The sequence below is a fragment of the Plecotus auritus genome (genome assembly GCF_963455305.1).
Source record: "Plecotus auritus genome assembly, chromosome: 5".
In the NCBI taxonomy this organism is placed as follows: domain Eukaryota; kingdom Metazoa; phylum Chordata; class Mammalia; order Chiroptera; family Vespertilionidae; genus Plecotus; species Plecotus auritus.
The window spans coordinates 163,412,130-163,425,922 of NC_137776.1; the positions used below are offsets into that span (position 1 = coordinate 163,412,130).

The 13,793-nt window shown below is 39.3% G+C and overlaps 1 protein-coding gene across 5 annotated transcripts in view; it reads left to right on the plus strand.

Annotated features, from left to right (window-relative positions):
* SLC44A1 (solute carrier family 44 member 1) overlaps positions 1-13,793 on the plus strand; it is a 162,984-nt gene that overhangs the window by 45,916 nt on the left and 103,275 nt on the right. For all 5 annotated transcript variants that reach the window (XM_080670341.1, XM_080670342.1, XM_080670340.1 and 2 more), the window contains one exon: positions 9,830-9,972. In XM_080670341.1, coding sequence (XP_080526467.1) covers positions 9,830-9,972 — 143 coding nt within the window. The remainder of the gene's footprint in view (positions 1-9,829; positions 9,973-13,793) is intronic.

Sequence of the window (13,793 nt, forward strand, 5' to 3'; positions counted from 1 at the left end):
ATACCACCGAAGCAAGTTATTTTTCTGCGATACAATTTACTGGTACTATCTGGTACCCCTTGGTTTGATCCCTGGTCTGGGCACATACAAAGAAACCACCACTGAATGCATAAATAAGTGAAACAGCAGTTCGATGTTTCTCTCTCTCTTTCCCGTCTTCTCTCTCTCTCTAAAAAATCAATAAAAATAAATAGAAACCATCAAAATTTAAGTGATCATTTCAGAAAGCCAGATTTTGTTTTTTAAATCCTTACCTGAGGTTATGTTTTTATTGATTTTTAGAGAGATGGCAAGGGAGAGAGAAATACCGATGTGAGAGAGAAACATCAATTGGTTGCCCCAACCAGGGATTGAACCCACAACCTTTTGGTGCCCGGGACAACCTCCAACCAATTGTGCCACATGGCCAGGGCGGAAAGCCTGATCTTGGTGGGGTGGTGAACAGAGCACGGGCCATGGAGTCCAGGGTCCTGGGTATTTATCCAACCTGGTTATACACACATGACGGCTATTTTTGTGTCAGTTCATTTTCTTCTCATGTTCCTTTGTATAAAACTAGAGGTTTTGCTAGATGGTATCTACAGTGCTTCCAGTTCTGGCATTTTTCAGTTATTCCTAAATGGGGTGGCTGGTTGATCACTGCTCCTTCCTCCTTCTGCCCACACAGGCCCCTGCTGCCTGCTGTGTCTGCTCTAGTGAGTGGCATCTCTCAGTGGAGATCAAGGAACCTGGTGACTTTCCAATGGGTATAGAGGTTGTAGGAGCAGAGTCCCTGGTGCCAAGTGTGGGAATGTCCTTCTCCAAAGTGCAAACCCACTCTGCCCTGCAGTAATTTCTGATACAGGCTTCAAAAAAGATAGAAAACAGCTGCTTTAGAGCTAATGGATGTTTAGAGCTAGAAAAGACTTGGAAATCCTCATCTGGTCTGTCAGCCTTATTTTGCAGATTAAACACATCAGACCCAGAGATGGATATGACCATCCCAAGGCAACACTGCTAGGGAATGGCAGAGCTGGGAACAGAGCCCCAGTCTCATAACGTCCAGGCCGGTGCTCCTTCTGCTGCCTGGTTCCTTCTTCCCCAAGGGGGCCGTGCAGACAGTATTCCTCTGTCTCATAGTCTTCACAGCTCAAAACAATCATGCTATCTCGGGCAGCCCCTTGTCCACATATGCGTAGTGTTTTTAACCCCCCCCCCCCCTTTCCACATCTTTTATAGAGATGCTTTAGGAAGATCTTATTCTGTGTCTCTCTGTAACTGCTCACCTCACAAATACCATTTGAGAATTACAGAACAACCCTAATCGTGGCTACTAGGCCTACTTATAGGTGCCAGTTCTGCCCCTGACACAAGGAAAAGAAAGCAGTACATTTTAATGAGATAGAATAAATCCAGCAAACATTTTAAAAGTGATAGACAGCTCAGTTTTAGCAAACCTAGGATATTTAGAAAAGTCAAAAATACCACTTCCTAACTTAGGACTTCTAGTGTTCAAGAGTCCAGTTAGTTTAGTGGCGTGGCCACTGCAATGCAGCATGCATGAATGTGCACGGACACTGTGGGGAAGAGTCTTTGCTAACAGAATGGGTCCACAGCTTGTCCCCACCCCCCGAATTTAACCCAGGGACAGAGGGCAGCTAACCTTTCAAAATTATGTATATGAAAACATGTGCCTGCCACCCCGGTAGATGTTTTGATTTTCTGTGCTAAAATAATTCAGGAAAGTGCAATCATTAATGTTAACAGGCTGGCTTGGGAGTGACTTGTGAGTAAGGAGCTACTTGTTTACTGAAATGGTTTAACGCAGTGGTAATTAATATAATGTTGACTTCAGGGCGATGATAGTTAAGACCCACTGTGTGTACTTTTAAATGCAGGCATAGCATTCTTTGTTTTGGAATGATTTTTTTTTTAATGGATTACTACCTTCATCAAATTCGAGCTAACATCAAATTTTGCCATGTGAAACTAGAGAAATCTCCAAGTTCTGTTACCCAACAGTAGTTCTCTTCTGAGTATTTATTTTATATGTTTTTTTTCTTTTGGATTTTATTCTGTTATTAATTTAAAGAGAAACAGTCAACAATCATTGAGAATTAACTTATGCTAGAGGCTTTCCTATATGTATTTATCTCATTAAATTCCCCCAGTTATCCTGAGATAGGGTTATTCCCAGTTTACAGACAGGGAATAGCAAGGTTAAATATTAGTTTGTCTAAGAATATACTGACGGTAATAAATGGCAAAGATAGAACTGGAACTTTCTGCTATATTCTTTTCACATGTGGCCCAGCAGCTGCTTCTTTCAAAGTCTCCTTTCTCGGTCCGCCTGTGGCCTAATATTCAAACCATACCTTGTTCACTACCTTTACTTGCAGCTCTTTGCTCTCTCCTTGATGACTATGCTCCTGCTCTGAAATGTTTTAAGATCTTGCCATCTTTCACTCATCCTCTCCAATAAATATTTTTATTTATACATGTTCACTTTATTTTCATAGGTATTTGTATTTTTATTTCTTCCCTTTCAGGGTTTTTCCACACTTGTCTAGAACTTAGGGTATTTTTCAAAGTAAATTTCTATCAGTATTCTTGCAAGCTGTCACCTTTCACATGAACTTTCATCATATTTTGAAATTATTGGACATAGGTTGCGGGCTTATCCTGCTCTAAAAAAAAATTACATGTCACATTGTACTTCTAAATGTTTATTTTTTCATTAAAGTAGTAAAAAGTGGTGCTCAACCTTAGTTGCACATGAGAATCAGCTGGGATCTTTTAAAAAGTACTCGTTCCAAGGCCCCGCCTCAGTGATTTAATCTCTGTGATTCTTATGCTCAGCCAGGGTTGAGACCCACTGATGTAGGCACTGATAAGCCACTGAAGAATTCTGAGCAAGAAATGATAAGATTGGGTTTAGGAAGATAGCCCTGGTGGTCAATGTTAAAGATGCTTGTACAGCCATTGTAAAGGAAGAAGAGATTCAGGCAGACCACTGTGCTGGCTGATGCAATAGTCCAGATAAGAGGTGAAAAACCTGAAATAAGAGAAGAGAGAGATTTTAAAAGTAGAATTTGGAGTCATCAATATTGCAGGCAAGGAGAGAGAGATTAAAGATGACTAAGAGGCTCTTAATGTTAGAAGTTCAGGGTAGGGCTTTTTACTTCAAGTCCTACATTATCTCCTCATCGGTTCTAAACTTTATTTTCATAGATATTTGTACTTTTTTTCCCCCCTTACTTTCAGGGTTTTTCCATACTTGTCTAGAACTTAGGGTATTTTTCAAAGTAAATTTCTATCAGTCTTCTTGAGAGCTGTCACCTTCCACATGAACTTTCATCAGTATTTCAAGCTTCTGTACACATGAGGTAGCAAGAATGGGGTGGATAAACAAAGTGGTACTTTATTAGTAGCTGAGCAGACACCTGATTATTATATCCAGTAAATACTCCATTGTAAAATGACTTGTGGAATAAAGCTTGGGCTAAGGGTCCTTCCCATCTTGAATGGTCTGGCTTAATTCTGTCTCAGGGAGAAGAATATGTGAGAAGAGAAGAGAGTTAAGTCAGCCCAGATCAACTTAACATAAAAGGCAGGAAAGAGCCCTGGCCAGTGGCTCAGTTGGAGCATTGTCCCATACACAAAAGCTTTCAGGTTTGATTCCTGGTCAGGGCACATACTTAGGTTAGGTTGCGGGTTCAATCCCTAGTGTAAAGCAAGCATGTCAAACTCGCAGCCCACAGTACTTGACACAGAAACATATTTAATTTTCAAAACTGCTCAATGAAGTAGACATTATCATCATCATTCCCATTTTACAGATAAGGAAACAGAGGCACCCAGCTGTGTTAAATAGCTTGTCGAGATCACACAGGGGCAACACTGAACACAGGAGAAAGAGGAAGAAGGAGAGGCTTCGAGAGAGAATCCCTCCTGTTGCCTGGAACGGGGGACAAAAGAAAAAGTTGTTCAGAACATGGACCTGTAGGACACACGTCACCTGCCAGTAAAATGTGGTCCAATCAATATTTCAGACACTGAACAAATAGTTGAGCAACACCACTTCCAGTGTAGAGTTAGGAAGCTGGGGTGCTGCCAGAAGCTGTGGAGAGAGAACTGAAACAGCCTCTCACTCCTATCTGACTTGTGCAGTCTAGTAAACAGAGATGCTCCAAAAGGAGAGAGGGTACATGCAGGAAAGCGAAGTGGTTTGGCGAAATGAGAGGATGACTTGGACACATAAAATGTATGGGTAAGGATAAGCAATTGGAAATGCAGAGTTGGAATTTGGGGCAATGATCTGGACTACAGCTGATGTAGGCGACATCATTGCAGAGTTTGTCCCTGCAGACTGCTCTTGAGGATCTTTTTCGTTTTATAGCCTGGGTCTAGTTCCCAGAGCTCAGGGTTTCTACCTCATTGACTGTTGTTGAGAGCAGCACAGAGCGAGAGACTCAGACTCACTGTAGTGTTTTGTCACCTGTGTGATGGTCTGTGCTTTGCCAGGATCATGGAATAGGAAGAACAGCATGCCAAAAACTACCTTAGACTACCTGATCCAGATGACTACCTACCTTCTGTTAAATCCTCTGTTTTTTGTTTTGTTTTCTTTAAAAAATATTTTACAAATTATGGTAGAATATGCATAACAAGACTTATATAATGTGTATTTTAAAGTATACAGTTTTGTTGAATCCATTTTAACTATTTTTAAGCATACAGTTTAGTTAAATCCATTTTGATTTTAGTCTACTCTTGTTTTTTTACCTCCTCGGTCACTGTTGTGGACCAAATGGATTTATACTTACTTCTCTCTGCAAGTATACCCAAAAGCATTTACTTTGTACCTACTTCCCGTAGAATCATAAAATTGTGGAAGAAAAAAAGGCTTTTGAGATTAATGTAGTCCAATCATTGTTACAGGTGAGGAAACGGAGGCTCAGAGAATTGAAAGTGACTTGCCCAAGATCATGAATATTTGCAGCAGAGCTGGGTTCAGTCCCTGGTAGTCCTTGTGTTGTTTTACTTGTTTGTTTGTTTGTTTGTTTTGCTTAAGCTGCTCAGGAAACTGAGCTCCCTGATTTTACTCCCTCACACCCTATTATTTTCTTCTCTTTTGAGACATTTCAGGTTTTCTCGGGTAAACTTTATTGTATTAAAGCCCTTTCGTACCTTGCATGAAATCTTTCATTTGTGTGTGTGTACTTAATGTTTATCGAGTGGATATTTCCTAACTTCCCATCATTATTGTCTTCCACTTTAGAGTAATGCATCCTACTTAACTTTAAAGAAATCTAGCAGATTGGCAGAAATTTTAACTCAACTTTTTTTTAGTTTGTTTGCATGAACAATAGTTCTGCATCGGGCATTCTAACCCTGCCCTGTCTGCTGGGTCTAACAGTCTTCCTTGTCTCAGTGTTCTTGGGAGCAACAGGCCAAATACTGCTCCAAGGTTTGACAAACTGGCTGTCAGGAGACTGATGCTAAACATTGGTTGAGATAAGCGATGTATAGAGCTAAAGGAGGTAGTATTTGAGGGGTTGGGGGAGGGGGGAAGGGAAGAACCTGGGTATAATTTAATTAATTTCTGGGAAAGGGCTGTAAGAACAAGTCTTTCTTCCTCTCTTTATATTTTGAAACATTTTTGCCATATTCATACTTCATACTCCCTCTACCCCTCATGTTTTTGTTGACCTTTTTGTTTACAATTAAACTTGGGCTTTCTACCTTTCCATTGCACTGTCAAGGCTCCATGTGTGAACTTCAACATGCTTGTGAAATAAAATATGCCTGTTATTTTGACTAATAATGAATGAAACTAAGCAAAAGCTCTTACGTCAAGCTAAACCTTGAGATATTGAGGGAAAATGAGCAACGTTTATGATCTAGCAAATTGTCTTTCTCCTACTTAGCAATAGGCTCTTACTAGTCTCCAGATCTTGCCTGAGACCCACCCTCCCTATATGCCTTCATCTGATTTGAGTCACTTCTTGTTTGTCATTAGGCGTGTCTGCTCCTCCTCTTTCTCTTAAGAGCAGTTCTGAAAGCACTTCAGTAACTCGGTCACTTTCAGATGTTAGCCATGGTTTTCTCTTCCTTACTAATAGGCTTACTTTCTCTCTGTGATTGCTCCCGATTGTCGTAGGATAAAAGCTTTCCTCGTCTCTCTTATCATTTGCTTTATGAATGTGATTTCCTTCTGTTGAGTGCTTGCTCCCACCCCACCCCCACCCTCTGGAGGCATTAAACTACTGTGTTCTGTAAAGCTTCTCACACTATTTTAATTTCATGTACTATATTAGTTTTCCCATCTGAAATGATATTGTTTCCCGTATGTGGATTTCAGGATCTCTTTTTAAAAGAGGTTGTTTTTTTAATTGTATTTGGCCTCGTTCCCCATTATCAATGCCTGTACCATATGGGAAGTCCCTGGGATAACAGTCATGGTTTGTTTCTAGCTTATTATCTCACTCCTCTCCTTCCTTCCTCCCCTGAAGCTTCTCACCCTCTCTACTCGAATGCTTTTGGGAGCTACATGGCCGATATGAAAATATGTTAGTGCTCCATTTTACCATATATCTGTGACATTTATCACTTATACTCTGATTAAAAACCAAACAAACACAAACCCACGTGTCCAGAGGTACTGTTAAAAATAGAAGGGGAAATCACAGATCATTTAAAGGAATCTGCAACACTAGGTACTTATCAAGCATAAGAAGAAAATTCCTATGAAAAGTGCAAGAACATAACCTTAATTACGTAAGGACTTCACTATTTTAGACTAGTATTGAAAGAAGATTGTAACTGTGGTCTGAATATTTCCGTGTAGTAACGCAATTACTGACAATAGTTCTCAGTTTTATCCCCCAAGAAATTTTTGTTCCAAAATAGAGAACTGAAAGGGTTTTTGGTTAGTCAACCTTTTTAGTCTGACTTACACAAATTTACCCCTAACAGCTACCGTATATTGATTACCTGCCATGTATCAGACCAGTTAGGGCCTAGATATATATTATCACTTTTAGTTCTCATCATTAGGTTGTGAAATAGGTATTACAATAGTCCCCCCTCCCCAGCCCTGGCCAGTGTGCGCAGTGGTTGGAGCATCAGCCTGAGCACCAAAGAGTCCAGGGTTTGATTCCTGGTCAAGGGCACATATCTGGGTTGCAGGTTTGATTCCCCAGTCATGGTTGGGGTGTGTGCGGGAGACAACCCATCAGTGTGCCTCTCTCACATCGATGTTCTCTCTCTCTCTCTCTCTCTCCCCCTCCTCCCCCTTCCCCTTCCTTCCACTCTAAAACCAATGGGAAAAATATCCTCAGGTGAGAATTAACAAAACAACAACAACAAATAGTCTCCCACTTATTCACATGGGATCCCTACCAGGACCCCCAGTGGATTCCAAAGCTGAACCCAACTATACTATGTTTTTTTCCTCTATATGCATACAGTTTCACTTACAGGAAATACTTTATGGCTTCTCTCTGGCATATCCAAATTGCCAGCATTGCTACTCTTATACTTTGGAGCCATTCTTAAGCAAAATAAGGGTGATTTGACCACAGCACTGTGATACTGTGGCAGTTGATCTGATAACCAAGAGAGCTACTAAGTGACTGATGGGGAGGTAGACCATGCAGCCTGGATACCCTGGACAGAAGAGTGATTCACATCCCAGGTGCGATGGAGTATGGAGTGAGATTTCATCACGCTTCTCAGAACAGCCTGCAATTTAAAACTTATGAATAGTTTTATTTCTGGAATTTTCCATTTAATATTTTCAAACCATGGTTGACTATGGGTAACTGAAACCTCGGGTAAGAAGCCTCAGTACTCTGTGTTAGGGATGAATAGGAGACACTCTTAGTAGGTAGTTGGGTCAAAGTCACACAGGTAGGTAGTGGCCGACTGAGGGTGTGAATCAGGTCTTTTTGGTTCCCTTCCTATTACTCTGTGATGCTTTTTTTATGTTTCTCTGTGATGATTTTTGTTAAAGATCCCTATTGGAGAGTTTAGCCATTAACTTCTTGAATTTTGTCCAAGTCCACACAAGGAGAAAATTGATCAGTGCAGGGTTATTTGACCCAAAGCCCATGGTCTTTCCATACCAGGCATCCTCAAACTACGGCCCGTGGGCCACATGTGGCCCGCTGAGGACATTTATCCGGCCCGCCAGGTTGCCGCTGCCTGTCCTACTTAGCAGCCGACTCGTCCCGGGCCCACAGTGCGCATAGGAATTTGTTCATAGTTTTTTTTTTTTAAACTATAGTCTGGCCCTCCAGCGGTCTGAGGGACAGTGAACTGGCCCCCTGTTTAAAAAGTTCGAGGACCCCTGCATTACAGCATGTTCTCATTTCTAACAATAATAGCTAATATTTATTCATCTCTTATTTATCAACCTCTTAATATTTATTGAAATCTTACCACTTTACTGGATTATTTTATTTAATCCTTACAGCAGCCGTATGAGCTACCACTGTCTCCATTTTACAGGTCCGTAAATTGAGGCACAGAGCGTTAAAGGAACTTGGCAAGGATCAGAGAGCAAGGATAGCAAATCAGGGATAGTCGCTACTGAGTCTGCTTTCTTACAAAGTGTAGTTTCAAGAAGTTACTACTACCAGAGCTGTACTCTCTACTCTGCCTGCCTCGCTTTCCTTACTTAAACGATAAAAACAGAGATTATTTAGAAAAAAAGAATTTGTTCACCTTTTCAGGGAAGCATGTTTAAGGGAGGAATACTGTTCTCTGAGGAACTGCATATGAGTATAGTTCTTACCACTGCAGGCCTGAGATCCAGCAGGGCTGCTTGGTACTACTCATGATACTTGGTTATGTTGGGTAAACAGTGGCCATCTCTGCCTTCGTTAGCCACTTTAATGAAGATAACAAAAACTCAAGCTTGTAATGACCAAGAATATATCTTAACCCCGGTCTTCCCTCCCAACTCAGTGTATCAGTGGTGATTCACCCTACTGCCTGTACGCCCAGCAGCCTGCAGTGGAATACAGGCGTTACTGCTTTGTTTTGGTCAGCAGCACGCACCCCTCGACTTAGCAAGTCTAATGCAGCTCCGAGGCATCTGCCCTTTGCCTTGGGCACTATGCCGAAACATGTTCCCATGAGATGAAGTGGCCTTTGTGGCACCGGGACCCAGGCCTCCCTCTCCTGGATTCTCCAATATTAAGAGCATGGCAGTGCTTCGTGGTGTAATTCTTTGGCTTATAAACAGCTTTATTGCAGGAAGCAAATAGGAGTTGTGTGCACTGAAGTGATAATAATTCAAAACCCACAGACCTATTGTTCTTTGGTGTGTTGTTTTTTCTGTCATCCATTGCTATTGTTTATTTAATAGGATTCCTTTACAACCAAATAAAACTAAAAGTATAAAGAAAGGAAGAAGAAGAAGAAGAAAGCTGGGTTTGATTCTGTCCTGTGTCCTTGGAAAAAGTATTGACCCTCTCTGGGCCTCAGTTTCCTCATCATGAGGATTAGCTATAATATATGGTAAGCACCCAGCACAGAGCCTGGCATAGAGCAGATGTTCCATACAGAGAGGCTGCTATTATTAGTATGAAATGCAAAGAAGATCTTATGATGTAAAAGCTTAGAGATTTCTTTTGTTATGCTAGTAAATAGTGTTTCCCGGGACTACTTTGTGCTGCTTATGTGAAATCGTAGGAAAACAGTGGAATAGTGTTTGCAACAAGGAAAGAGCTCTTTGTTCCTTCAACAGACAAAAGAAGCTCATTATCGTATCAAGTAGTGACTGTTGCTATTGAAATGATTTATTTGTATGTGTGTTTTTTTTCTCTGTTTTTCTCCCTAGGGATTTATTTGTGGCTTTTCAGTAGCAACAGGTGCAGCAGCGAGACTAGTGTCAGGATACGACAGCTATGGAAATATCTGTGGGCAGAAAAATGCAGAGTTGGAATCAATACCAAACAGTGGCATGGACCACACCCATCGGAAGTGAGTAGAATGTTGCTGAATGATGAACACAATGGAAATTTTGAAGGGGGGCGTGGAGAAGACTGCTTTTCTTACTGTTTTAAAGATATCTTACTGAATATTATTTTTATATGACTCCTGTTGATTTTTTTCTATAACTGTCCACTTGAATCATTCCTAGCCTATAAATACATTTTCCAGGAAACAAAATTAGCCGCCATGTTAAAATGGGGAACCTTGAGGTTTTAATGAGGAAAAGCTTGATTTGAGTGAGCTGCTCTTGTACTTGTTTTCCCGTTAGCTTTATGGTTGTACAGAAAAGAACATGATATTTTTCTTCCTACAATTATACTTGATGGGAGACAGAGGGATGATAATGGATTTTGAAACATTAAAGTTATAATGAAACATCTTGCAATGCATAATTTATAAGTACACATCAATCCAATTTTATAAAAGATGCATTTGTTTTGTCAGACATTAAAATTTGTTTTGGGTTCTCAAGGTTCATCTTTTGGATTTCATGAAATTTCTGACTTGTGTGTGTTTTTTCTTCAAAAGAGCTATTATTTCATTTTTAATGTCTCAGGGGAAAATATATTTTATCTATCATAGTTTATGTATGATGTCAGTATATTTGTTTAAACTATATATTTATGTCTCCATCAAACTTTATTAGACAGGTCTAATAAATAAAGACAGGACTTCAGAATTAACTAATTTTAAGGTAACCGGTTAACCAACTCAATTAATGAACTGTATTGGAAAGGCTAAGGAGATAAAAAAAATAGTTTTTAGGCTGTATTTTTATTATGAAGCACTTTCCAGGGTGTAATAACTATATTTATTATGAGATAAATCTGTTGGTCAAATCTGGGTCCCTACTGGAAGTATAAGATTAATTTGATAATTTTACAAATGTGAAGAAATCCTAATAGTTAATTACATCTTAGAGATATTCTTCCATTTAATGAAGGAATAATAAAGTTTATATATATGTATATATATATAATTTTTTTATTTATTTTTAAATATATTTTTATTGATTTCAGAGCGAAAGGGAGAGGAGAGAGAGAGAGAGAAACATCAATGATGAGAGAGAATCATTGATCAGCTGCCTCCTGCACATCCCACACTGGTGATCAAGCCTGCAACCCAGGCATGTGCCCTGACCAGGAATCGAACTGTGACCTCCTGGTTCATAGGTCAACGCTCAACCACTGAGCCATGCCAGCCAGGCCTACATAAAATCATAGGTCAACGCTCAACCACTGAGCCATGCCAGCCAGGCCTACATAAAATTTTAAATAATAATAATGAATATTTGTGGAGCACACCATAGTCAATAAGCATATGACACCACTCTGTGAGGTGCATGTAGCGGAAGCTTAGAGATACTGAAATGACTTCCAAACGTCTGGTGGGCAGTGAAATATCCAACGCGGACCATGAGCTTTCCTCTTGTGTGCACCTGCATCCCGTTACAGGAGAAGGGAAAACCAGACTCTCAGGGCAACGTGAAGGGTTGTTTCCTTTATCCCTTCTGATTGCCTCGTGAAATTAACACACATTTTAGGCCTTGTGTTATTTCTTATAGCAAGCCTATCCCTATATTTTTTGCTTTTACTTTTTATTTTGAAATAATTTTAGTTTCATGTAGAAGTTGCCAAAAAAGTAAGAGTTCCACATATCTTTTTTTTTTATGTAGCTAGTGTCCATGCTGTCAAATATTGTTTAACTCTTTAATGCTGTTGACATGTACCAAACATAAAATATTACCGTTTCGGTAATTCAGGAAATAGTAGGAAAGGGCTCCGTCCCTCAGGAGTGCTGCTCACATGAGGTTCTAATTATTTTTGTGGCTCCCTTTACAACTTGCTGATGACTCCAAGAATATTCTCATTATAAGGTTTGTGTAAATGTCACTTTTCACACTTAACCTAATGGAGGTTCATTTGGTCAATTTTTATTTTCAAATCCGTGGATTATTCTATGTACATTTTGACCTCTTACAAAGAGACTCTGCTATTATTACAAAAAAGTGGTTCCTTTTCCCTGAATGCTTAACATAGTTAAGAGTCATTCATGGATAGCTGTAGGGGAAATAATTTCCGAAGTACAGAGATGCCCTAACTCATGTGTAGGTTTAACATTTAGTAGTATGTTTAATCTCTGCCTCTTCTCTGCACATGAGCATTTTAGTGCTGATCCATCTAAGTATTTCTATCTATAAATTGTACTTAAAAAAATAAAAAGAATGGCACATTTTGAACATATGTTTCTCAGGTAAGTCTGAGTTTGGAAAGAGGCAGAAAATCTTTGTTTGTTACCTTTATTCCATCCTCTCCTTTTTTTCTGCTAAATGCATTGGTTTTCTCCTTTTTCACTCATTTCCTCAAACATCGTTGGCTTTATTATGAATACCCGGACCTTCTGTAGCTATACAATACATATTTTTACACCGGTTTTGTCTGCTATAACCTCAACTTGATCCCCATCTCCAGTACCTAGTACTTACTAGGACGTCCATACATATTTTTTGAATAAGTTAATGAATGAGTCCTCTAAAATTTTGAATATAACTAACTCTTTCTTGCCTTCATGAATATTGTTTTCACTATCAGAAAAAAAAAATTTCTCCCATTCTTCATATGACTAAATTCCACTCATCCTTCAGTTCTCAGTATAAATGATACTTTAAAAAAAAAAAAAGGTCTTTTTTTTATCTCACAAATTTAAATCAAGTATTTAAAAATACTCTCATTGTGTCTGGTGATATGTGTAAGTATATATTTATTTTGTGATTATTCATTAAATGTTTGTCTCTTCTAAGTTCCACAAGAACAGAGATGAGGTCTGTTTTGTTCATTGCTATATCCTCAGTACCTAGAACATAGTAGGCACTCAATTAAATATTTGTTGAATGAGTAAATACATTTATTTTCTTTTTAGAATATGTCCTAAGAAGTGAATTACTGAGTCTGAGGGTCTGAATATTTTAAGATTATTAATGCATATTTTTGAATGGCTTCCCATATAAGCTGTTCCATTTACATTCCCACCAACAGTGGGAATAAAGGCTTATTGAATTACAATTACTTTACCTTTGCTAGTAGTATCACTAGTTTTTATTTTTAACTAATTTGATCAACCAAAAAAATGTTTCTTTATAGTTGTGATTTGTGTGTCTTTGATTATTCATGAGTGTGAACCTTTTTTCCCTCATGTGTTTGTTGGTGTCTCATGAAGACTTGTGCTACCATATTCCTTCCTGGTCTTACCTCTAGTCTTCCCCATCCTTTATACTGTGATAAGAGTAAGTTCTTTAAAACACCTGATTGTCATTGCCCTGCTGGGGAGCCTTTCTTTTAGTGTTGTTGCCTATAGTATCAAAAACTAGCCCACTCAGCTCCTGCCGCTCCAGGCCTCCCATGATTCAGACCCTTCTCTCTCTGTTCCCCAGGGTAGTAGCATTGATATTCAGTTGACTCTGCCTCTGTGTTGTTTCCCCTACCTCTCTGCCTATGAATTCTTAAAAAACATAAGGTGGGTTTCATAACTAGTCTTCTTTATGAAATATTTCAAAATTAACTTTATCTGTCGTGATCTTACCTTTATTACCTGAACTTTCCTGTTTCACATTTGTTTTTCTGTTGCCTCTATGTTGTTCTAATTATATCCTATGTTTCCACCTGTATTATCAGTAGCTAGCTAACACTATTACCATAAATGTAGTGGCTTAAAATGGGATACAGACATATTACTATCTCACCATTTCTGTGACCAGGAGGCCAGACATGGCTGAAGTGGATCTTCTGCTTCAGAGTCTCTCCCGGGCTGTA